The 23,636-nt window shown below is 62.1% G+C and overlaps 1 protein-coding gene across 10 annotated transcripts in view; it reads left to right on the top strand.

Moving 5' to 3' along the window:
- BEGAIN (brain enriched guanylate kinase associated) overlaps window positions 1-23,636 on the top strand; it is a 49,638-nt gene that overhangs the window by 17,283 nt on the left and 8,719 nt on the right. The window contains exons 1-4 of one of the 10 annotated variants that reach the window (XM_039462750.2): window positions 175-495; window positions 2,007-2,035; window positions 19,208-19,297; window positions 22,891-23,052. In XM_039462750.2, the coding sequence (XP_039318684.2) occupies window positions 2,022-2,035; window positions 19,208-19,297; window positions 22,891-23,052 (266 nt within the window). In that variant the 5' untranslated portion in view covers window positions 175-495; window positions 2,007-2,021. Of the gene's footprint in view, window positions 1-131; window positions 496-923; window positions 1,218-1,237; window positions 1,484-2,006; window positions 2,036-19,207; window positions 19,298-22,890; window positions 23,053-23,636 lie in introns of those variants that run through there. The other 9 variants (XM_039462749.2, XM_074394257.1, XM_039462751.2 and 6 more) reach the window with 9 other exon arrangements.

Genomic DNA, 23,636 nt, shown 5'->3' with positions numbered 1-23,636 from the left:
CTGTGGTGTCTAAGGGGCGGTGGACGTGATTGTTATGATGATTGTGGCCATTCTGCTGAGGGTGGCCTCCTGGGACCTGAGGTGGGGGTGGGGGGTCTTCATCATTAGCCGCGGAGAGCAGGGCTCGCCTCCTCTGCTGTCCCCTCTCTGCTGGAGAACTTAGCCCAGAGCTAGTGAATGAGTGGGTGTCGTCGGTGGAGGAACACTTGGATTTCTTGGGTTTGGTTTGATCCTGGTTCAGGTCTGACCCTCTGAGTGGACGGCTCCTCCCACCCTGCGCTGGCTCAGTGGAGGCCAAGCCTGCTGGGTGCTTGGGGGTGTCCTGGTGAAAACACAGGGCTCCTGCCCGGGAGCTCGCAGCCAGGAGGGGAAAGGGCCGGGAGAGACAGGCTCCTGTGCCGTAGGATCCAGGCATGCACTGTCCGTGTTTATTGAGCGCCTGCTGTATGCTGGGACCTAGCATGAGGAGGAGCGCTGTCATGGGGACCCGGAAAGGTGGGCCTGGGGAAGAGAGGCGTGTGGGGGTCGCGCTGGCCGCCGGCAAAGTCTTCCCCGCAAACTCCCTGTCTTGCAGGAGGAGGGTTTATGGAGGGGGTCCAGGCTCGTGGTCTTGGACAACTTTTAGAGCGTCTGGGGAGGGCAGCCGCCATCCGGGCCCCTTGGGGTTCTCTTCCCCTGAAATTCCTTCTCCCATCCCAGCCCCTCCGCAGCCCGCGGGTGCCGAAGGGCAGCGGAGCGCCTCGTCAAGCTACTTCCCCTTCCCCCCAGCTTTCAGGTGAGGAAACTGAGGCCGGGAGAGCGCCGGAAGGCCGGCCTGAGCACCCGGGAAGTTGGTGGCCGAGCCTGGCCGAGGCCCCCGGGCTGGGCCTTCTAGCCTGGCGCTGCGGCCGGGCTGCGCCCTCGCCCGGCGGGGCGGTGGGGGAGGCGGCGTGGGGCCCGGACCCGAGCGGAGCGCGCTCCCGGCGGACGCGGCGGCGGCGCCCGGCGCGAGGGGCCGGGATGGGCAGTCATCAGTCTTCCCAGGTCTGTCGCATGGTCCCTGGGCTTGGACCCCCGTCCCCCTTGAGAGCCAGTCGCGGCACAGAGAGACGGGGAAAGCACGGGGGAGCTGCCTCTCCCGGGTGGTGGAGAGCCCGCCCCGCGCCCCTCGCTCCACGCAGGAAGTGCGATCCCGCCCGGGCCGCTCGCGGTCCCCGTCGCTTGCCCGCGCCCACAAGGTTAACGGCAGCGAGTGGGTCCCCCCGCCCGGCGCGCGGAGGGGCTGCCTGGCCGCGCGGGGCTGGGCCGGGAGGGTCTCAAGCCGCGCGCGGGTGGGTCTGCGCAAGCCCGACTGGGAGCCCCGCGGGCTAGCCGGGCGCTCGCGGGTTAATCCCTCGGGCCCGGGAGGGGCGAGCCAGGCCCAGAACCCCAGAATCTGAGGGCAGCGGGTCCCTGGTTGAGGAGTTGAGGCTCTAAATGCCATCGCCTTCGGATCGTGTGTCAGGTTCTACAATCCTGCGCGGCCGCGAATTCCCCAACATTTTCGGACTCTGGAGATCCTGCGATTCTGGGGCTCGGCTTCCTCCGAGAGGGAACGCGGGGCAGGAAGGGTTAACGGGCGGGGCGGGGCGGGGGGAGAGCGGGGCCGGGGCCGCGGCCGCCGGGGAGTTCGCGGGGACAGGCCGAGTCCCCCTCCTCCCGGAGAGGCTGAGACCGTCCCTGGCCCGGCCGTCCCGGGCCGGCCCCGTATTCGCCCCGGGGGGCGTAACTCGGTGCTGGGAGCGCGGTGGCCCGGGCGGCCGGGCTCACCTGTTACTCGGCCCCGGCCCAGAGCGCCCACTGAGTCACGGGGGCCGTGGAGGGGACTGGGCGCTGGGGGACGCGCGGGGCCGGGGTTCCCACGGACGGGGCCCGGCGGGCTTGCCCCGCCGCGGCGCCCGGCCGTGCCCGCTGTGCCCGGCTCTGCCAAGCGCGGCCGCGGAGCGCACGCCTCCTGCCTGCTGACCCTCTCGTTTGGTTTCTCGCAGGCCTCTGCCGCAGACATGGAGAAACTCAGGTGAGTGGAGCGTCTCCCGTGCGGCGGCTCACGGGGGGCCGGGTCGGGGTTGAGGGCGCTGGGGGGAGTAGAGGGGAGGCGGGGGGAGGGGCGCCACCCGAGCGCAGCCCCCCAGGGCCCGCGGGCGGCCTCGGCGGGGCTGCGGGCCGGGTGCGTGTGTGGTGCGTGTGTGCGCGCCGCGAGGCGATGGGAAGCCCCGCGCGGGGGCTCCTCGGCTGACCCGGGCCGCTGCGGCGGGAGCCGGGGCGCGTGTCACTCAGGGCCGGGCGGCCCCCGACCCCGGGCCGCCGGGTCCTGCCAGGTCCTGGGCGCCCCGGTGCGACCTGCCGGGGAGCCTCGCTGGTCCCCGGGGACCCTCCGGGTTAGGTTCCGTTCGTGCAGTTCCGCACCGCCCCCGACGCTGGCTCGCCCCCCACCCCCCCTTTCCCCGGGCTGCCAGTTGCCTGGATCTGAGCTTTTAAGTGTTCGCCTCTTGGGGGCGGGGGTGGGGGATGGAGTCCTCGCGGCTGGACCAGGCAGCCGCGTCTTGGAGCCATTTTAGGGGAATCCCGCGACCGCGTCTGGGGAGTGTTCCCCGCGGCCTCCCTCCCGGTGCTAAACTTTAAGCCTCGGTAGACTTAACGGGGCCACCTGCGCGGCAGGCCTGGGATCAGCCCGTTGGAATATTGACCACTTCCTTCGCGACTTCCCCTGGCACCCTGACCCCTACTTTGGGAACAGCCCTCCCGTGTTTTCCTTCCGGAGCCTGAGCCGAGGCGTTGCGTGGGCGGCAGGCCCAGCTCTGGCTGCTGGGTTTCAGCTCTGTCTCCCCTGGCCTAGAGGGTCGTTGTCCTCCCCTCTCCCTCCTGAGGCCAGAATTGGCATCCTGGGGAGGAGGCTGGGTAGAAAAGCACCCCTCCCCCACGGAGCAGAGCCCCAGCAGGCCCAGGCTGGGCCGAGGTCTAGGGCAGAGGGGCCCTGGACCCTGCCAGCTGACCCTTAGTGCTGTGGGCAAGTGGCTTGGAAATACCCAGGTGGGAGCCTGGAGACAGGTGGGCTCTGAGACCCAGGCTGGATGCTCAGAGCAGGGCCATCTCCTGGGCCAGGGAGCTGGTGTGCAGCCCCCACTGTGGGTCCCGCAGCGAAAGGAACACCATGTCCTGTGCTGGGAGGAAGAGTCCAGTCTCTGAGGTGGTACCATCGCAGACCGGAAACATCCGATATCTGTCACCCAGGCCCACCTTCTTGTGGCCAAGGTCCAGGTGGTGGCAGGGAGGCCCAAAGATCGATGGCCCTGGCTGTGGTCACACTGATGACCTCAGGCCCAAACTCAGGCTCTGGCCCAGCCCAGGGCCCTCCCTGATGCCCCACATTGGCTGTTATTTCATGGCCTGGGTGGCACCGCCTGTGGGGGAGGGAACACTCAGCTGACTTAAGGAAAAACGTAGCATTCGTGGGGTGCTCTGAGTCCAGTCTGGGGTTTCCCCATGGTGGTTCCGTTTCTGTCCCTCCTTCCCTGTGCCCAGCCAAGGCTCTCCAACACTGAGGACAGGCATGACCTCCCCCCCGCCAGCTGTGCACAGGTAGACGGGGCGCCAGGTGGGCGGATCTGCTGCCTGAGCTGCTGATGGCATCAGCACTGCTGTCCCAGGTGGGCTGAGGCTTCCCTGGGTGAAGCCATAAACACGGAGGTGGTGGCCAGGGGCTGCGCTCCTGGGCTGCACTGGACCATGAGGCCTTTCTGGAGTTGCCAGGGGTGGTGTCAGGCAAGGACTCGGCATGGCCTCCTAGAACTGGGGAGAGGTCCTGCCCTCCTCTCCCTCTAACCCAAGTAATGTTCTCAGAGTTGCCTCAAGGGGTTTTCCAGAACCTTCCCTCCTGGCCAGTGTCTGGGCTGCCCCAGTGGATTTCTGTCCTGCATTTAGTGCCAGAGATGGGAACCAAAAGCCCAGGGGCATGTAAGGGAAGTTGGTCAGCATGGCTTCCTGCAGGGAAAGGCATGGGATTTGGGGTCCCACAGACCCAGTCACTGGCAAAGTCCTGGCTCTGGCTGGGCCTCAGTTTTCTCATCTGTAAAGTGGGTGTCCTAACCACAACTAGGTTGCAGGGATGTCGGGTGCCATGAGCCCCTGTGGTGGAAGCGCCTCTCCTGGGATCTGGCCCAGAGCAGTCCCAGGTAGAGGGTCTCTGGGGGACATGAGACCACACAGTGGTCATAGTGAAGGGGTCCTGGGGTGTCCAGAGGGATGACCCTGTAGCTGGTCCTGCCTCCTGGCCCTTAGATGTGGGGTCTGCATATCACAGGCCGGGCCTGTGGGTCTGGATTAAGCTCTGAGGGCGGTGGTCCTGGCCCCCTCCTCTCCCGGACCCCCCAGGACCTGGAGCCAGTACAGGAGAGTCCTGTAAATATTTGCGGAAGAGTAAAAGGACAGTGTCACCTGGTGGCACCGTGGTCCTCAGTGGCTCCCTTTGGTGGGCAGGTGTACACTGAGGGGTTTCCCTTCCCTGGCCGTCCAGCTGACTGCCCCCCATGCTGTCGCCCTGTTTCAAGTCCCCCACAAGCTGCCACCTTCCTGCCTCTGCCTTTGCCCACGCAGCCCCCGCTGTAGAGAATGCCCTTCCCTGCCTTCTTGTCCACGTGCCAAACCCTGTCTCTTCCCTGTAGCCTTTTCCCTGTGATTTTCATGACGCTCTTGCCCCTCCCTCCCAAGTGGGCTCCGGGCCCGTCCGGGTACCGGCTCCACAAAAGACTCAGGCTGGTCCTCCAGTGCCAGAGACACAGGCTGATGACAAATCCTCCTCAGCCAGCAGATAGAATATAGTAGAGGTTTGCCTGGAATGTGCTGGGGTCTCAGGTTTTGAACCCTGGCTTGGGGTATTGGGAAGAGCTTCCCGGAAGCAGGGACACTTGAGCCGAGGCATGAAGGATGAATATGAGTTTCCAAGGACAGACAGGCCACCTTCCAAGAGGCACAAAGGCCTGGCTGGGGGCTGCCCAGAGCAGATGTGCTCAGGGAGACGGGTGAGGGGTGGGGAATGGAGGTCCACGGGGACCTCACTGACACCTGGAGTGTCCTGTCCTCCCCAGGGCTCCAGATGGGCAACCTAGAGAGCGGAGCCTGGGTCTGGCCCCTGGCGTTCCACCAGCCCCAGTGCCTGGCAGAGGCTGGCGCACAGTAGGGCTCCCACAGGCCGGGGGTGGGGGCCACATGGGAGATATGCAGCCACAGCATTTGATGGCCTGGCCACCTTAGCTCTCGTCCCTTGACCCTTGCTCAGCCACGCTTAGCTATCCTGCCTCCGACTGCTTGAAAAACTATTCCTGTGACTCTCAAATATTTATAGATATTACCACGTCCCGGTTGGCTCTCTGTGTGCTCAGGGCCGCTGCATTGCTAATCCCTCAAATTAATTCCCTCCTCTCCCTCCGCACAGGGTCCCTCCTGCCCGCCTCCTGCCGCCTGCTGCGGGGCAGCCCCGTTTTCTGTTTGAGCTTTGGTTCCCTCCTCTGTCAAACAGGGAAGTGGGTCAGTCGCCTCTCATGGCTCCTGGGGTGCCCAGAGCTACTCCTGTTCAGTGTCCACATTTTCCCCCCGAAATAGAATTTTTCAGTCATGAACTGTGATAGGCATGCAGAGACATTAATAAACAGCCGCACAGTTCAGCGGTTAAGTTCAGAACACCCACCTGGCGACCACCACCCTGGTCAAGAAGTTCAATGCAGCCAGCCCTGAGATCCCCCGAGACCCTTCCCCAGAGCTAGCCCCATCCTGCTCTCAGTGGTCGCCGGGACACCGACATTGTGCTCAGGGGCTCCTTGCTGTCATCATGGTTCTGACACCTGAGAGGGCGTCCCCAGCAGAGATGGTTGCATTTTGCATGCTTTGGGACCTCATAGCTGGATTCCTTCAGCCTGCGCTTTGGAGTTGGCTTTTTTTTTTTTTTCACCAAAACTATTCTGTTTGTGAGGGCCCCTCGTGGCAGTAGGTGGAGCTACCAGTTGTTGTTGTCAGGACAAATAGCCTTTCTGGTGACTCCCCTGCAATCTGTTTGTTTCCTGGTGGACTGCTGGGCAGTGTGCAGCCTGAGCGACCTTAGGAACTCCTGTGCAGGCATCCGGGGATGTGGCTGCGATTCTGGGCGTGCACCCTCAGTGGGACCTCCGGGCACAGGGTGCTCGTAGGGTCAGCTCTGGAGGATCAGACCGGACTCTCGAAACCGCTTCTCCCTGCCACTGTCCCTCCAGTGTTGCTGGGGTGGGCGTAGCGCAAACCACACTGCCCTGGGTTGTCGCCCTCTGGGTTTCCTCGCTGGCAAAAGCTGTGTGCACTTTCTACCAAGGTGTCTGTGTTTTTCTAATTGATTTGCAGGAGCTCTTCACGTTGTCAGTTACACGTGTAGCAGAAACACCTCCCTCGGGATGCCGCGTCTCGCTGTTCTCACGGTCCTTTGATGAACAGAAGTTCTTAATTTTAATTTTGTTGAATGTCTCCAGTGTTTTCACTTTCTGATTAAAGCGTTTTGTGTCTTGCTTAAGGAACCCTCCTGAAATCATCAGGCTATTGGCTCTTCATCCACTTGAACTTGGTTTTGCCTGTGGTTAGAGGGCAAGGTTGAGCTCCCTTTTGTTTTTGGTTTTGGTTTTGCACAAGGACAGCCAAGTGCCGGGGCCACACTCTCTTTCACTCCTGTGACCCTGTGCATGTCGGATGCTTGTCCAGGCTAAGACGCTCTGCTGAACGCCAGGCTGACATCCCAGGGATGGAGCCACATGGAGATCAGGCGGCCTCCAAGATTCGAGTCCTGCCCTGCCCTGTCCCTCCATGCTTTGCCCTGAGGAGACACCCTCTCCCACCCGAGCCTCCCTCCTGGGCCCCACGGCCGTCCCTGCCACTCTTGTTCACCGATCACGGATTCCACACGCACTCGCTGAACCAGAGGCCACTGCAGGTGCTGAGGGCACCGCACTGACCGCACAGGCAGAATCTTCTAGTTGGCGGGAACAGGAGACTTTTTAAAATAAATATCACGATGACAAGTGCCACCGGGACAAAAAGAAAGGAAGGCAGTGGGTGGGGGGGGGGCGAGTGGGTGACTTGTACAGCATGGCCTGGGAAGGTCCGAAGCAGGTGCCACCAGGTCAAAGCACCAGGAGGTCCAGGCAGAGGGAGCAGCTAGTGGGACGGTGGCCTGCAGGAAGCAGCAAGGGCCAGCGGCCGTGGAGGAGGGCAGAGGTGGCTGCGTTCTGGATGTGCTGAAAGATCTGGCGATGGGGTCTGCCGATGGGTGTGACATGGGGTGTGGGGGGAAGCGGGTGTCAAAGGCGACTCCAGGGCACTGGGCGTGAGAAGCTGAAAGGCTGAACTTCCTTCACCTGAGGTGGGGACAGTGATGGGAGGAGCGGGTTTGGGGGTGTGCCGGTTTGAGGTGTCCCCTTTTATTTAGCAACCCCTGCTCCGCACTTGCTTTGGGCAGGCTCCTGTCCTAGATGGCATCCAGATTGGGTTCTCTGGGCATGCAGTAGGTGCTCACTGAGGGTGGGGAACTGATTTCATTGTGGTCTGGGCCCCGACAACTCAGGGAGAGACATCCTGGGGTGGGGCTGGCCACCTGCTGGCACCGACTTTCAGGATAGCTGTTGAGTTTCTTTATCCCTTCCCCCCAGGGCCCCGCTCTCCGTCTCTTGTCTCCTCCAACCCACCCACTACCCCACACCCCTCCCTGAGTGTGATCCTTCGAGGTGCTCTAGCCCACTTCTAAACCTCATCCTGCTGGAGGAAGTCTTATGGACTCACTCCCACTAAGGTGTGAATGACTGCCTCACTTTGCTTTCTCTGTTTGCGGCTAGGGGCTCAGGGGGTGAGGACCCAAGACACCCAAGACACTGAGAGCTGGGGCCTGAGTCTGGGAGTCACACCTAAGCTGGAGCAGCTCTGGTAGTACCAGCTGGGGGGGCTGGGGTTACAGGCGGGGCCAGGGTGCCCAGTTGAGTTCCCACTCCTCAGCAAGGCCTCCCTGATGGGGGATGTGGTTAAGAAGGTGGGCGTGCCTAGGTTTCAAACCCCCGTCTGTCACCTTCTGGCTGTGTGGCCTTCAGCAAATTTGTTTTGTTTGGTTTGGTTTTTGAGACACAGCCTTGCTCTTTTCACCAGGCTGGAGTGCAGTCCGGGGCTCAAGCAATCTTCCCACCTCAGCCTCTCCCAAATAAGGGGGACTACAGGCAGACATGTGCCACCATGCCTGGCTAAGTTTGTATTTTTGGTAGAGATGGGGTGTCACCATGTCACCCAGGCCGGTCTTGAACTCCTGGGCTCAAGTGATCCTCCCGCCTCAACCTCCCAAAGTGCTGGGATTGCAGACATGAGCCACCGCACCCGGCCTTGGGCAGGTTTAGGAAGCTTCCTGGTTCTTGTGTCACATTTATAAATGGGGTAGTAACAGCACCTGCCTGGTGCTCTGGGGATTCAGCTCTGGGGATTCAGTGAACTCAGGACGTGCGCTTGGCTTGTGGGCTGGGCCTGGCTGCTGTGGCCTGCCTGTTTGGGGAGGCTCTGCCCATCTCCGGTGGCTCTGCCCTGCTTGGGCCTTGCTGGCCATCCCTCGAGCCGTGCCATCATTCCCCTGTGAAGGAGAGGGCCAGGCTGGCGGTGGGAGGGTCTCTGAGCTGGGGGCGGGGCCAGCTCTTCTGCGTCTTTGCCTGTCTGCACTGTTCTCACGGGCAGGGCAGCTGCTGGGTGTTTTAGAGGAGGCGATGCCACGTTCCTGCTTCTCAGGGCTCCGTGCCAGGTCTGCATGTGGCTCCCCTTCCTCATCCCCCCCACCCCACTACTACAGGCAGAAAATCCTTCCGAGGCCTGGGCTCTGTGGTGGGGACTGTGCCCGTCTCTTCAAGGTCCCCCTGTGTCTGCAGAGCAGCCTGAGAGAGGCCGCATGCTCCGTCCCCTGATGGACCCATTGAGGCTCTGGGGCTCATGTCGGGGCAGCCAAGGTGTCTGTCCTGAGCAGCAGCAGGAGCTGAGACGGGAGGCGGGAGAGGCAGCCTGGCCTGGGACCCGCTCTTCTGGGCTCCTCAGCCACATTTCCTCTGCCCCTCCTGGTCACTAGCATGGGTGACGGTGGCAGGTGTGGGTCTGCCAGGGAAGCGAGCAGTGCTGTGTCTCTGTGTCCTGGGGACCTGGCTGGAGTGTGAGGGGCCGGTGGTGGCGTTTGGAATGACCGTCCCAGGGAGGGGAGGCTGCCCTGTCACACACCACCCCAGGCTGCTGAGGCTGGACACCCCACAGGCCCCAGCCATGTGTCTGTGGGGTCCCCAGAGGAAGCACATGGCAAGGTTTCCCTGGGTAGGGCTTTGCCAAGCAAGACAGAAGAAAAAGAGACGCAGGGGCAGGTGGGTGCTGCTGGGGACACAGGAGGACCCAAGACACTAAGAGTTAGGCCTGAGTCACCCTCCCTTCGGAGCAGCTCTGAGGGTGTCAGCTCAGAGTGGGTTGGGGCCACCGGGATGATCCCCGGATCTCAGGGGCATCTAGGGGCTGGCTGTGGCTTCTGCCCCCATTCCTCCTTGGGGAAACTGAGGCTCTGAGAGCTCGAGTGCCAAGCTCAGGACCCCCAGTGGCCTGTGGCAGAGCAGAGAGTGCTGAGTTGGGGCCTGCTCAGCCACCCACCCTCTCCCGCCCACATCATTCAGCAGGGTAAATAGTCCACAAGACCCTCTCAGCCCTCCTGGGGCTGATACAGAGATGGGGGGATCCTAGACACTGCCAGAGGGAGGCCTAGGGAGCCCTGGGCCTGGCCTCGGGAGGGAGGGCAGATGCCACCAGTGCCCCTAGCTCCCTCCTCGCCCTGGCGCCTCCCTCCAGCCCTTGCTGCTGCTGACCACCCTCCCCGTAGCTGCAGGCTTTTCTTGGAGACTGGGTCTCGCCTGGCGAATGTGAGTGTGATGCACGCATATGCAGAGGTGAGGGTGGAATGGGACCAGCCCAGGACGGAGGGCATCCCGGAGAGGCCCAGGGCGCGAAGGGGGCCCAGGTCCTGCCAACCAGGTTTACTTATAAGTGTCTGCTGCCCCGATTAGCTCTGCGACCCCCGGAGTTCCAGAAAGCAGCCCTCCTGCCGATCCAATTAATAAGTGTGCCCACGTCTGTTTGCAATGGTGAGCAGGCTGGTGGGGTGGCCAAATTAGCAAAGCCAGCGTGGGTTCCTTGGTAGCCAGTAATGAAGCCAGTCATCAGGTGAGTGCTGAATCGCAGCCCCTTCTCTCCTGGACACCAGGGAGGGTGGCAGGCACCGCAGGGTTAATGTGTGAGTCCCATGAGGCGCTCTTTCCTGGCTATGGGGCCGGCCCGTGGCCATCCGTCTGCCCATCCTGCCCCTGCATGCTGACTGTGGGTGGAAGAGCCAGGCAGGGGTTCCAGGGCCAAGGTGCGTACAGCCCTACCCCCTGGCAGTCCCATCCCCTCTAGAGGGAGAGATGAGGGAGTGGTGAACAGCGGTGCCAGGCTGGTGCTGGGAAAGGGGCCCAGGCAGGGGGCCAAGGAACCTCCTGGATCCACCACGAAGCTTCCCTTGCCTCTCGGACACAGCCCCCCTGAGGCTCCCTGCTCCGTGCCGCCCTCTTGCCAGCAGGACGGCCCCAAGCCCAAGCCAACTTCCAGACCTCCTCGGTGTGAGCATCTCTGGGGCCCCCAGAAAGAGGAGCAGAGGCTTCGGCACATGCTCAGGGCCTTCTGCCGGCTGACCCCAGGCCCACCCCTTGTCCACACCCCCACAACCCTCATGCCACAGGCGCTGGTCACAACCATCTCCAGGATGCCTCCTGACCCCACCACCATGCTCCCAGCCATGCGTCCTGCGCAGAATGTCCCACCTCCCCACAGATGGGTCTGACGCTGATTAAGGAGGTCTTGGGCTGAGAGCAGATGAGGGCAGGCACTGGGGCCCGGTGAGGGGCTGTGCAGCAGCCACGAGAGAGGAGTGGGCCCAGCATGGTGGGTGGTCCTGGAAGGCAAGGCTCCTGGTACACTTTGGAGGCAGAGCCTGGGGCTTGCTGCCGGCCTAGGACGAGAGAGGAGGAGCGGAGTCACGATGCGTGGAGGCCCGGGGAGGACTTGTCTTGCTGCAGAGTGTGGGGGTAGGCTGTGGATTTGTGGGGCGAGGGGAGTTTGGCTGGGCCCGGCAGATCTGTGCTGCCCATGAAACAAAGGGGAGGCAGTGAAGCTGGGGAGGCATAAATGTGGGGGTCCTGAGCAGAGAGATGATATTTGCTAGCGGGGGTATCCACTGGGGAGTGCACACAGGGAAGGAGATGCTGGAGCCGGATCCCCAGGATGCGCTGGTGCCAGGAAGCCGGGAGATGAGGAGTACCCCACACAGGAGCCCGAGAAGGGGCAGCTAGACTAGACGGCCTGGCGAGGGTGGGAGGTGTGGGATCAGGGAGAGGCCGCGTGTCCCCTGCTGCTGAGGGCACAGGTCAGGTGATGACTGAGACGGGACCAGTCCAGTGATACGGAGGGGACAAGATCCTGGTGGGCCTTGGTCCTGGCAGGCTAGGAATGAGGAGGCAGAGGTGGCAAGATCAGACACTTCCACTGAGCGGGGCACAGGGGCCGTGCCTGTAGGGTGAAGAGAGGGCTGTTCTCAATATGAGAAAAGTAACCACGGGTTTGGGTTTGCCTACCAGAGAATGACCGGGAAGCGAGGAGAAACGGATGGCTCAGGAGTGAGGGAGATTAGCTGGACCTCCCCCTGCAGCTGGGGGAGGCCGGTGGCCACAGTCCAGCCCAGCTGAGGGGCTGCCTGGCTGGGTGTCTGTAAGTAACAGCGGGCAGCACCAGGTGTCGGGGCAGATGCTGGTAGGTGGGGAACGTGGAGGTGACATCTGTGGCAGTTCCCTTTGGATGGTTTCATTTCTCAGCAGAATGGGAAGAAAGGAAGCGAGGTAATCAGCCTGAGTGGGGGTGGGGAGGAGGTGTTGGGAGGTGAGAGGCAGAGAGGGGAAGGTGTGAAGTCACTTTCCAGGCAAGTGGGGAGGGAATGGAACGGACATGCCTAAGATTCCTGCGTCCGTCTGTGGGTGAACAGAGAGTGAGGCCGTCTGCCCACCACTGTCTCCTGCCATCTGTGTGGGTGCAGGAGCCCAATAGATGGAGAGGTGGGTTTAGCACCCTCGTACAGTGAGGAGAGTGATGGGGAGGAGGCCGTCATGCCATCCTTGGCTGCCAAGTGAGGGCAAGGCTGGAGAGGGGCTGTGAGAGCCCCCAGTGGCACTGAGGGAGCAAGGGGCATCCTCAGGCCTGAGTTGGAAAGAGAGTGGGTGTCAGAAGTGGGACTGCACAGGGGTCCGAGCACAGTGGCCATCACAGAGGGTCTGGGAGCTGGGCCTGACTCCCCTCCCCGCCTCCAGCCGGGCAGCCTCGCCATGGCGGTCATCTCGCAGCAAGCATTGCTTGTGTCCTGCCCACCAGGCTCAGAGCCAGGATCTCGCCTTCCCTGCCCCCATCCCACCTCCCAGTCCTGGGCTCTGGAGGCCAATGCGCTCCCTGGCTATCTCCTTTCTGTAGGTTCTGTGGCTGGAAGAGGCGGACAGAGCCCCAAGCTGAGAGTGGAGGCCTGGGCTTGGCCTTGACTCAGGGGTGGTATTCAGTCATGCGGCTGCCTACGGTCTGCACTCTCGGTCTGAAATCCAGGATGAATGGAGATCAGCGGGGACAGCGGCGGCCTGTGACTTGCAGAGGGTGGCATGGAGGGGTGCCCAGGGACATAGCCTGCTGCCCCAGTCAGCTCTGCTCCACCCACCCTCCTGGGACACCCAGCTGTCCCCTCACTGGGGGCCCGAGTCCCCAGGCCTTCTCCCTGCAGGTCTTTCCTGAAAGCACAGCTGGGAGCTCAGAGCTGACTGTGCTCTCCTGAGGCGCATCCAGCCCTGCAGCAGGCATGGGGACCCTGCTGAGGAGGAGACAGCCCCTGTGCCCAGAGAGCACCCTTGCATTGTAGTGCTGGGATGAGGATGGAGAAGAGGGCTCCTGACTCGGGTTAGGGGAGGTCAAGGAGGACTTCCAGGAGGAGGTGAGCAGAGTGAACCAATGTGCAGGGAAAGTATGCTCTGAGCAGGAGGGCAGCCTGTGCCAAGGTTCAGGGGTGACTCTATAACCACCTCAACTACCTCCCTGGGTTGGCCTGCTTTGCCCCGCCCCAGGGCATGTCCTGGGTCTGCCCACCCTCCCAGGGCTCCCCAGGACATGGTGTGCTAGCTCCCAGTACATGGTTCTGCAGAGACGGGGGGCAGCTGGGCAGGGCTGTGGCTGCCTGATAAGATGAGGCGAGATGAAGCTTTTCCTGCTGACTCCAGTCTCCACAGCCGGCCCGGTCATCCCAGGGCCAAGGGTCCAAAGGATGAGGCGGGGCCTGTGAAGGAGGGGTCAGCAGAGGGCAGGGGAGCAGGAGGGGAGGCCTTGAGCCCAAGTCTGCACCATCAGGGTGGCCCCAATTGAGCTGGTGATGATGGCAGCTCACTCCTCTCCAGGCCACCCCTCCTGGCCGTGGGACCTGGCTCAGCACTGTGACAGTTCTCCCCCAACTAGACACACACAGGCCTACACACCACGTACACACATGCACATACGCGTGCACGTGTCTGTCCCCCAGGGGCAGCAGCATGACAGCCGGCGGCCACGGTGGTGACATTCAGAGTCCCTCTTTCTGTGCAGGCGGAGCCCTGGTGTCGTCACTGCAGAGGTCAGCCGCAGGAGTGTCCAGGCCTGGGTGGGCGTGGCTGAGCCCAGAGCAGGGACAGCAGTGACGGGCTGTTCTGGTGGGCTCCGGGGCCGCTGTGGCCCACGCTCCAGTCACACAGGGAGGCAGAGGGCAGCTCATCATAGTTGTCTAGCGTGCAGGAGACACCAGGACGGCTAAAGCGCCACTATTTGCATTAAAATTGCAGCACTATTTGCTGGCCTGGAATTGAACCCCAGGCGGGTTGTGTGACCTCGGACGGGCCCTGTTCCTTGACTGCTGTGAACTTGTTTCCTCATCTGGAAAATGAGGTGGGGTACACACCTCCCTTTCAGGGGTCTGAGGACTAAATAAATGGGTGCACATGGTGGGGCGGAGTCTGGGGTGTCCCACCTTCTGCTGGGAGTGGTCCACTGGTGGATTCTGGGCAACACAAAGGGCAGTCAGTGTGGCAGGAGCAAGCTAGAGGGAAAGAGCGGGGGTGGCCGAGGGCGCAGGGAACACAGACCCCCAGCACAGGAGGGACTCCGCCAGGCCAGGGGATACCGCCAGGTGAGGGCTTCCGCCGAGCGAGGGCTTCCGCCAGGTGAGGGGGTTCCGCCAGGTGAGGGGATACTGCTGGGCCAGGGGATTCTGCCCACCCAGCCCAGGTGCCCACAGTGCTGTTGCTGCTCGTTCGATGGAAGGGTTGGGGCAAAAGGTCTTCTGCAGGGAGATCTGGAATGGCCCTGGTTTGGGGCAGAAGCAGCTGTGTGGGGACTCAGCCCTGGGCCCGCAGCAGGCATCCTAAGGGTCTAATGTGGGCTCCCCCAGGTGTCAACTGGAATTTCTGCTGGGAAAGACCAGGCAGGGTTGCAGCAGCTTTGGGGACAAAGACCTCCCATAGCTGCTATCAACTCGGTGGAGGCTGGGAGGGTGGGGGTGCGACCCCCCTGCTCGGCCTGCTCTTAGGCATTGGAGGTGGGAAGGCAGGCGCTTAGGGGCCACGTGCACAGCCCGAAGGCCAGCGTGCCTGGCGGGAAGGCGGCGGGTCCTGGGCCAGCGAGGCTGGGGCGGCGGTAGGCCCCAGGGGACAGGAATTTAGGGTGAGGAGCTGGGCTTTTAGTCTTAGTGCAGAAAGGAGTTGGGAGCTCTGAGAGCATGGTCTGATTTGGCCTAGAAATGAGCCGTCTGGGGGGTTCTGGAGTTTGGGGGGGCCAGGGTGGGAACAGGAGACCCAGGCATTTAACACTCACAGACGGAGGTGGTGGGGAGTGAGGGGCAGCGACTGACCTCGTCCAGGGCAGGGTGGGGTGAGCTGGGGCTTCGGGACCCCTCAGGTGCTAGATGGGGAGCAGTTAACTTGGAGCCAGAGGGAGGAGTGAGATCCTGGTGGATGGGGACACGGGGAGAAAGTCACCAAGCTGAGAGCCTGGCTGCCTGCAGCCTGGACGGAAGGAGCAATTTGGCATTGCTGGAGCATGACTGGGGCCAGGCTGAGAGCCACGACAGACGAGGGAAGACAGGCTGTGGCCAGGGTGTGGCGGGATCCCACCTCAGTCAGGGATACAGGCAGGAGGAGCACTCAGGCCTCGGCCAACCACAACAATGACAGCCGAAGCCCAGCCCCACCCCATCGCCATGACGTTCAGTGGGAGGATGGGAGCCAGGCCTCCCCCACAGCCTCCAGGGCACACCTCTGCCCTCCAGGAACCTGCTCATCGCCCTCTGAGCTCAGGGATCCTGTGTCTCCAGTCCACCATGGAGCTGGGAAGGGTTTCCTCCTGACACAGGGGCCCTGGACGCTGTGTCCTACCCCAGCCCAGCAGGGCCCCGTGGGCATCAGGGGAGCAGGAAGGGCTGGGCCCCGGTGGCTTCGCAAGGTGGTCAGGCAGGGCCCCGAGGCTCCAGCCCTGACCCTAGGTGGAGGCTTACCTGCTCCACCAGAGTCACCCTGTCTGAACTCCATTGGCAGGGCCACGACTTGCAGTCCGGTGGGGAGCCAGGGAGAACCCCGCCTCTGTTTGGAAGTGCCCTCTGGCTGCCTTGTTTAGTGGCCTTTCGGGAGGCAGAGCCAAGAGAGCCCAGCCGAGGAGGGAAGCAGTATCCTAGCAGGAGGGTTGCCCAGCACAAGCAGAGGTGAGGGGAGGCAGCCAAGAGGAAGAGAGGGACCTTCAGCAGGGGGAACCCAGAAAGGCTTCCCGGAAGAGGCGCCATCTGAGCAGAGCCTCACAAGAGAGGAGAGGACCTGGGGACACAGAGAAGGGAGGGAGGACATGTCCAGAGGAGAAGACAGCATGGACAAGGGTCTGGATGGGTGTGATTTGGGAGAAATCTGAAGGCCTAGAGAGACAGTTCTTTTAGCAAGGGCAAGAAGAACAACCGGGCCTGGCTGGCTTGAGGCAAACTGTCCTGTCATCTTGCCTGGGGGCCAGGAGTGTGGTGCTGGGGTGTGACCAGACTCCGCTGTCACCAGCTTCCTCCCCTGTTTCTGTCCTGGAGTGGGGTGGAGGCAGGCACAGTGTCCCACAGGTGGCCACAGGCTTTTCTGCATGTGTAGGATGGCGGTGATGGTGGCATCCTTCCCAGGACTGAGATGGAGGGGGAGGGGCATCTCACTGGGAGAACAGGACACATGCACCGTGTGGTCCCTGCCTGGCGCACCCTGAGTGTTCCATTCCCCTTCCCCACCGGCCAAGGCCTGCAGCTGGTTGTGCAGCCTTCGAGCCATTCCCTCGGGGAGGAAGACAGGCATCTGTTGACAGTGCCACCCCAGGGTCCAAGCCCTGAGAGGAGGTGTGTCCTGGAGGCATAGGCAGCACCTGCACAGTCTCCTGTAGGGCTCCAGGCTTCCTGGGGTCATCTCATCCTGAGACACGGAGGGCCCAGGTGGCACCTGCTCCCCACGTGATGACACCCATGTCCGCAAGGGTTGCCAAGGGGCACCAAGGCAAGATCTCTGGGCAGGTCAGCCTCAGGGGCCCAGGCCAAGCCTCAGTCCACCTGTGCAGCCAGCGGTCACCAGGTCCTTCTGCCGGCAGGAGCAGGAAGGTGGTTCCATGCACCCAGCTGGAGGGGACACTGAGTCAGGTTGTCCCCGGGGCCCACGTGCTCTACTGGCTCCTGCTTTGCTCTCAGCAGGGCAGCCCTTCTGTGGCAGGCTCTCAGTAGCATAACCCCCCACCTTCCTTCATGGGGAGGCCAAGGAAGAGGAGGGCGGCAGCCCCGGCACGGCCTGGCAGCCCGGTTCTGCTCTCGTCCTCACTGAGACTGCTTTTCGATCTTGGGCCCTCTTGCTTAACTTCTCTAGGTCCCAGTTTTCTCATCTCTAGGATGGGACGCCCCCCGCGCCGCAGGCTGGGAGTGAGAACTTCCATCCCAGTGTTGTTACCTGGCTCAGAACCAGAGCGGGTCATCAGTCATGCTTAGTCAACGTCCTGTGAGACGGCAGAGTCAGAGCCTGCATCAAGTCACGACCCTGCCCCGGCCCACTGTGCCCACAGGCAGGCCCCCCCTTTCCTGGGCCTCAGTTTCCCCTGGGACCTTTCTCCTCCGAGCGCCTTCATTCTTCAGAAACTCCACCTACCATGAGGCCCCCTGCAGAGGGCACCGGCTGGGGTGGGGTCTCCTTGGCAGGGGCTGGGAGGAGGACACTAGCCTTGGTCAAGCCACCGGGGCAGGGCAGTTGTTTCTGGCGGCTCTCAAGCAAACGCGTTCATCCCATCCTGCTTTCTGTTCACTCAGCAGCGCTGGGGTCATTTGCTGAGGGTGGACCTGGGACCGGAATTCCAAAGTCCAGTCCAGCCAGAGGTCAGGCCCACCGCCCCTACCCCTTCCCCTCCCCACCGTGCGCTGGGCATGGGACCCCTGCCCACTTCTGCTCAGCAATCAAGGGGCCATGGCCCCATGTTACGATGTGGAAAGAGCGCTCGCAGCGGTGATGGACACGCGGCTCATGGCCAGGGCCAAGAGCTTTCCCTGACCTCTGCTGCCCCTCGGGCTGACCCATGGGGTGCTCATGGTGACTTTGGGGGGGTACCAAAATTTGATCTTTAGCATTTTTTCCCTGATTTATCATCCTCACTGTAAAAAATATGACAAATTAAGAAAAGCATAAAAGAAAATTTTTAAATCATCCAGCATTTCACCACGCAGGTGTGACAACACTAACAGTTCATTGCTCAAGTTGCCTGCGGCTGTCCACAGGCAGCGATTTTTTAAACGGGATTATACAGCTCTATTTCGGAGCGCTCCCATCTGCCTGTATCTTTTTTTTTTTTTTTTTTTTTTTTTTGAGACGGAGTTTCGCTCTTGTTACCCAGGCTGGAGTGCAATGGCACGATCTCGGCTCACTGCAACCTCCGCCTCCTGGGTTCAGGCAATTCTCCTGCCTCAGCCTCCTGAGTAGCTGGGATTACAGGCACGCGCCACCATGCCCAGCTCATTTTTTGTATTTTTAGTAGAGACGGGGTTTCACCATGTTGACCAGGATGGTCTCGATCTCTTGACCTCGTGATCCGCCCGCCTTGGCCTCCCAAAGTGCTGGGATTACAGGCTTGAGCCACTGCGCCCAGCTCTGCCCATATCTTTAAGTACTCTTTGAAAGCCTAATTTCTGGGGCAGCATCAGAGCCTTTGTTGATGGAACCAGCCCCTCTAGGCAGAGGTCAGATTTCCCACCTTGGCCTAGGGTCAGTAGGGCTGCCCAGACATCCCCGCGAGCCCACCAGCTGGTCCCAGAGAACACCCAGGAAGGGGACAACCAAGTGGGCACTTGTCTGAGGCCTTGATATATTTCTTGTGTCCTGCGGCAGGCCAGCACCCTAGCAGGGCTCCGGTGGGCCCATGTCCTTCCTCACACCCATCCGTCCAGCCCACACAGGCCATAGGCAGGGGCAGGGTGAAGTGGACCCCGGGTCCCTAACATCCACCAGATCCCCGCAGCCTACAGGACATTCCCAACATCAGCCATCAGGGCCTCCTCCTGACCAGCCAATGCTGCACGCCGGGAACCAGGCCTGCAACAGGCATTCACCCGACAGACGCAGAGCTAGTGGGAACAGGGAGCTTGTCCTGTCGGTCCCCTCGGAGGCTGCGACGTGGAGGCAGGGCTGAGGGTCAGCCTGCCGCCCTGCAGGGAACAACTGTCCTGAGGGGCTGCTGCCGTTCCCCACAGTGGTAGGAGAGGATGATCAAGAGGCACGGAGCAAGTGACCAGTGACCTTGCCACGGTGGGACTTGGTGCCACCGCTGAGCTGGGACCTTCAGAGTGAGCAGAGGGGGCTGGCAGGTGCACAGGCTGGGGCCCTTCTCTGGTACCACCATCCCCCCAACCCCTGCCACTTTGTAGATTACAAGGACTTTTCCTGGCAGGGGGTGGGGACCAACTCCCCATCTTTGGGTCTCAGGCGAGGGGCTGTAGCTATGCCCTGATGCCCTGCCCACCCCTGCCTGTTCTGAGCAGCTCTGTCCTCTTTGCCCACAGGCTGCGCAGCCCCTGGGTGCCCTTGTGCCTCGGGCAGCCCCGAGTCCTGCAGGGCCGGCTGGCCAGGTCCTCGCCCTCGATCTGGGACAGGTAACATACCTGCTGTCTTCCCTGGCTCCCTGGTGTCTCTGCGTGAGTCCCCAGACATCTGTCCAGTGTCTGCATCCAACTCCCCAAGACAGATAGGGAGGCCCAGAAGGTGAAGGTGAAGGTGGGGGGTGGCAGCACAGCCTCACAGCACCCACCCCAGCAGCCCAGCCAAGGGCACCATCCTTGGGCTTGGGCCCCTGCCAAGTGGCCAGAAGGGGCTCCTGGTGGAAAGCAGAAGGGAGATCCCTCGAGGCCCCACCATGTGCCAGGGGAGCTGGGCACTCGCTCTGTTCGGGGAATTCCCACAGGCAAGGAGGGAGCCAAGAAAAGCACTTGCACCGGTGTGCACACACATACACATGCATGCGCATGCACACACATGTGCACACACGCATACACACATGCACATGCATGCACACATACATGCACATCCACGCACACATGCACGCATGCACACATGCACGCATGCACCCGCGCACATGCACGCACACGCACATACATGCACGCACACGCACACATACGCGCATGCACACACATACATGCACACATGCACGCACGCACACATGCACGCACACACATACATATGCATGCACACGCGGGCACCCACACACACACACACACGCTGCCAGTTTAGGCCCAGATCCTTGTGTAACTTACCAGGCAGCAAACCCAGCAGGGCCCCCCAGGTCCCCAGGCCTGGAAAGGTGGCCCCAGCCTGGAGGGCGGGGCCCTGGCTCCTCTGGTCACCACACTCTTCTCTGTGTGTCTGCTAAGGAGCTGTTTCCAGAGGCTGGGGACTCCCTGACCCAACTCAGCACTTGCCAGGCCACCTTTTCACCCAGCACAGGGGGCAGAGGGCTCTGAGCCGCAGGCCTTCAGATTCCCAGTGGCCTGTGCCACACACAGTGCCACCTCTGACATCATCCACTGTGTGGGGGGTGCTACTACATAGAATGTGGACCAGCCACAGCCCTGCCCCCCGTCTGGGTGCACCATCCCATTCTGCAGATGTGGAGACTGAGGCTGCTGTGGCCCAGCAGGCTCTGGTTAGTGCCTGGTGAGGGGACACTGGACAGGGAAGGAGGCATTATCTGGGTGACCACAGACCCTAGGTGTGCAGCCTGGACCGGGCAGAGACACGTTCAGAGGTTCTGAGAAGCTGAACCCCAGGACTTTGTGACAGGGCTGTGAGGGGTGAAGGGTAAAGGGGTCACCATGGCCACCCCCAGGGTGGGGACGTGGAGGGCAGTGAGCGTGTGCTGGATGCGGCTACACTGGACGGTTGGGTGTTGAGATGCCCGAGGGCCATGGCAGGGGTGGCTGACCGTGGTGGGGGTGTGGAGCCTGACAGGTACCCTGCTGGAGTCGGATGGGGGCCTGGGAGGGTCCTCGTGCAGGAGGCATGGAGGGGGTTCGGCCTGAGCATGCAGGAGGTGGGGGCAAGGGAACAGCCCAGGCAAGGTCGGGAGGGGCCTGTGTTGTGACGGAGGGACCAGCAGAGGTAGGGAAAGATGTGGCAGGAACCAGGGGGCAGCCAAGCTCGGGGCATCAGCTATGCCTGGGGTCTGGGTGCGTGTGCAGGGTCCGACACCTGCAGCAAGCGGACACTGAGGCAGAGAGGGGTGCGAGAGTCAGGGGCTGGGGGCACTGCAGGCCCAAAGATTGGTTGGGTGTAGCAGGTGGGTGGGTGCGAGGGACTTGGGGAGGGGAGCAGTATTTACGGGCTGGTGGAGCGGGGAGTCGACGCTGTGTCTGGAAGGCCATCCAAAGGCCAGGGGTAAACTGAGGCTCTGTGAAGCTGACTTGTGAGATGTCTGCCGCGAGCCCACCCCACAACCCCTCCACCCTCCCCTTCCACGCCTGCCGGTGGAGAATTCCTGCCTAGTTCACTGCCCGACTCCCTCTGCACCACAGGCTCTGGAGTGTCTTACTCCTGGCTGTGAGGTCTCAGACAGGTTGCTGGCTCTGAGAGGTTAGGGTAGGGGCCTCGGGGTGCTCAGGAGGGGCAGGGCTGGGTGAGGGGGCACAGTGATCTGGGGGTGCAGGTCTCAGAATAGCAAGGGTCTGAGGCTGGTCAGTGAGGCCTGGGGTGTGGCTGGAGAAGGGGCGAGGAGTCGGGGCTGAGGTGGCCACACGGTGGATGGATGACGCCCTCCCCGCTTCCCCGGCGGCACTCTGTCTCGGGGCTTCCCTCTTTGCTTGTTACTCTACATCCTCTTGTGGGGACTGACTCTTGGGAAGACCCGCCCCACCCTTCTCTGAGGTTCTCAAAAACGTAAGCAACTCTTAATTTTTATTTACTTTTAAAAATAGAGCCCTGGACAGGAATCCAAGGCTGCTTGCTGGAGGCTTACTTGGTGTGTGCCTGTGACGTCACATGGGTTTACTCACAGGGCCCAGACAGAAGATGCCTCTGCTCGGGGCTGGGGGACAGTCCCTAGTGGGTCTGGTAGGAAACCTCCTGCCTGCCCTCTGCTCCCCGCACTTGGGTTTGGGTCGGGAAGGTCGGGAAGGTCACAAGAACGTGGGCTCTTGCCCAGGGTCCCACAGCACATGCGGGCAGAGTCAGGGTTCCAGGCCCTTCCATACCTCAGTTTCCTGCGTGACACCTGGGGCTTCTGTCCTGCCCCATCTCACAGCAACGCCATCCAAAGCTGTTGGCCCCAGACAGTCCCTGGGCTGTGCACTCACAGGGAGGAAAGATCGGCCAGCTCTGCCTGCCCCAGCCAACTGGAAGCGTGGCCCCTGCCCTGGGGAGCTCCCCACCGCCCCTGCTGGAGGCCCCCACACCAGCCTCCTGCTTTGCACAGCTTTAGCTCAGGTGAATTGTCGCAGGCAGTTGGAGAGGGTGGGTCTGTTTCCTGAGCATGTGTGGCTCTACAGCCTGGGGTCCCACCTCCAGGAGCTCCCATTCTGGGGGAAGACAACAGAGCCTCAAGAGCTGTCTGGGCCTCTGGAAGGCTTCCTGAAGGAAGGGGAACGTGAGCGAGCCTGGGCCTTGCCACGTTTCCCGTGCTGCGTGCAGCCTCCCTGGCCATGGTGATGGACACTGCCTGGGCATGGGGCATTGTCACCAACCCTCAGAGTGCCAGAGCCACACAGCTAGTTGGGGAAAGGCAGGTCTGGTCTTGGGTGTGGTACGGACGACTCTGGGCCTCAGCGATCCCACCCTAGCACGGTAGAGGAGCAGGAGTGAGGGCCCCTGTGCCACCAGGGTCCAGCTCTGTGACGGACAGCCTGGGTGCTGATGGGCGCTCTTTATGCCTTGGTCCTTTAAACCACCCCCAACACACTGGCCAAGTTCTGGGGTCAACCACTCCTTCAGCGAGCACCTGGAATTTATCTGTGAGGGCGGCACTGGTGGAGTCTGAGGAACGGCCAGGACCAGACTGGCTCGGGGTCGGAGGGTCTGACTCGGGTCTCCAGTTGCCTAGGAGAGTGTGTGTGTGTGTGTGTGTGTGTGTGTGTGTGTGTGTGTGTACGCGCGCGTGCGGGTACCCGCGTGTTAGTGCGGCGTGCCCGGGCGGGCTCGCGGGCCTCAGTTTCCCCCGCTCAGCGCAGCGGCCCGGTCCGCCGCCGCCGTGTCGTTGCAGCGCGCTGCAGGAGCAGAAGGGCGAGCTGCGCAAGCGGCTGTCCTACACCACACACAAGCTCGAGAAGCTCGAGACCGAGTTCGACTCCACGCGCCACTACCTGGAGATCGAGCTGCGGCGCGCGCAGGAGGAGCTGGAGAAGGTCACGGAGAAGCTGCGCAGGTGAGGGGCGGGGCGAGGGGGCGGGGGGCGAGGGGGCAGGGGGCGGGTCGCGGAGCGCCAGCGTGGGACCAGGAAAGCGGAGCGAGCGTGGGGCCGGGAAGCAGCACGTGGTGCTCCTCTCTCAGGCCGGCTGTTGACCCCACGCAGATGGGGAGTCCAGAGGTTCTGGATGGGGAAGCTCTTCCTCCTACTTTGGAGCAGCGGAGCCAGGATTTGAACCCGGCAGATCTCCAGACCCAGACTGATCCACCCGGGTCCCAGCCATGATCCCCTGAGCCCTGATGGGGAAAGCTGTGTCTAGCCAGGAGAGGAACCGGTTTAGGGACCCTTCCCTTGAGTGCCTGCAGGCCAATGAAGAGACGGTCTAGCCACACCTGCCAGACTCCTTCAAATACAAAAGTTTTCTTTTTTTTTTTTTTTTTGAGATGGAGTTTCGCTCTTGTTACCCAGGCTGGAGTGCAATGGCGCGATCTCGGCTCACCGCAACCTCCGCCTCCTGGGTTCAGGCGATTCTCCTGTCTCAGCCTCCTGAGTAGCTGGGATTACAGGCACGCACCACCATGCCCAGCTAATTTTTTGTATTT

The sequence above is a fragment of the Saimiri boliviensis genome, chromosome 2, assembly GCF_048565385.1.
Source record: "Saimiri boliviensis isolate mSaiBol1 chromosome 2, mSaiBol1.pri, whole genome shotgun sequence".
Lineage (NCBI taxonomy): Eukaryota > Metazoa > Chordata > Mammalia > Primates > Cebidae > Saimiri > Saimiri boliviensis.
The sequence above is the reverse complement of the archived record's forward strand: the minus strand, read 5'-3'. Positions and strand labels throughout refer to the sequence as shown.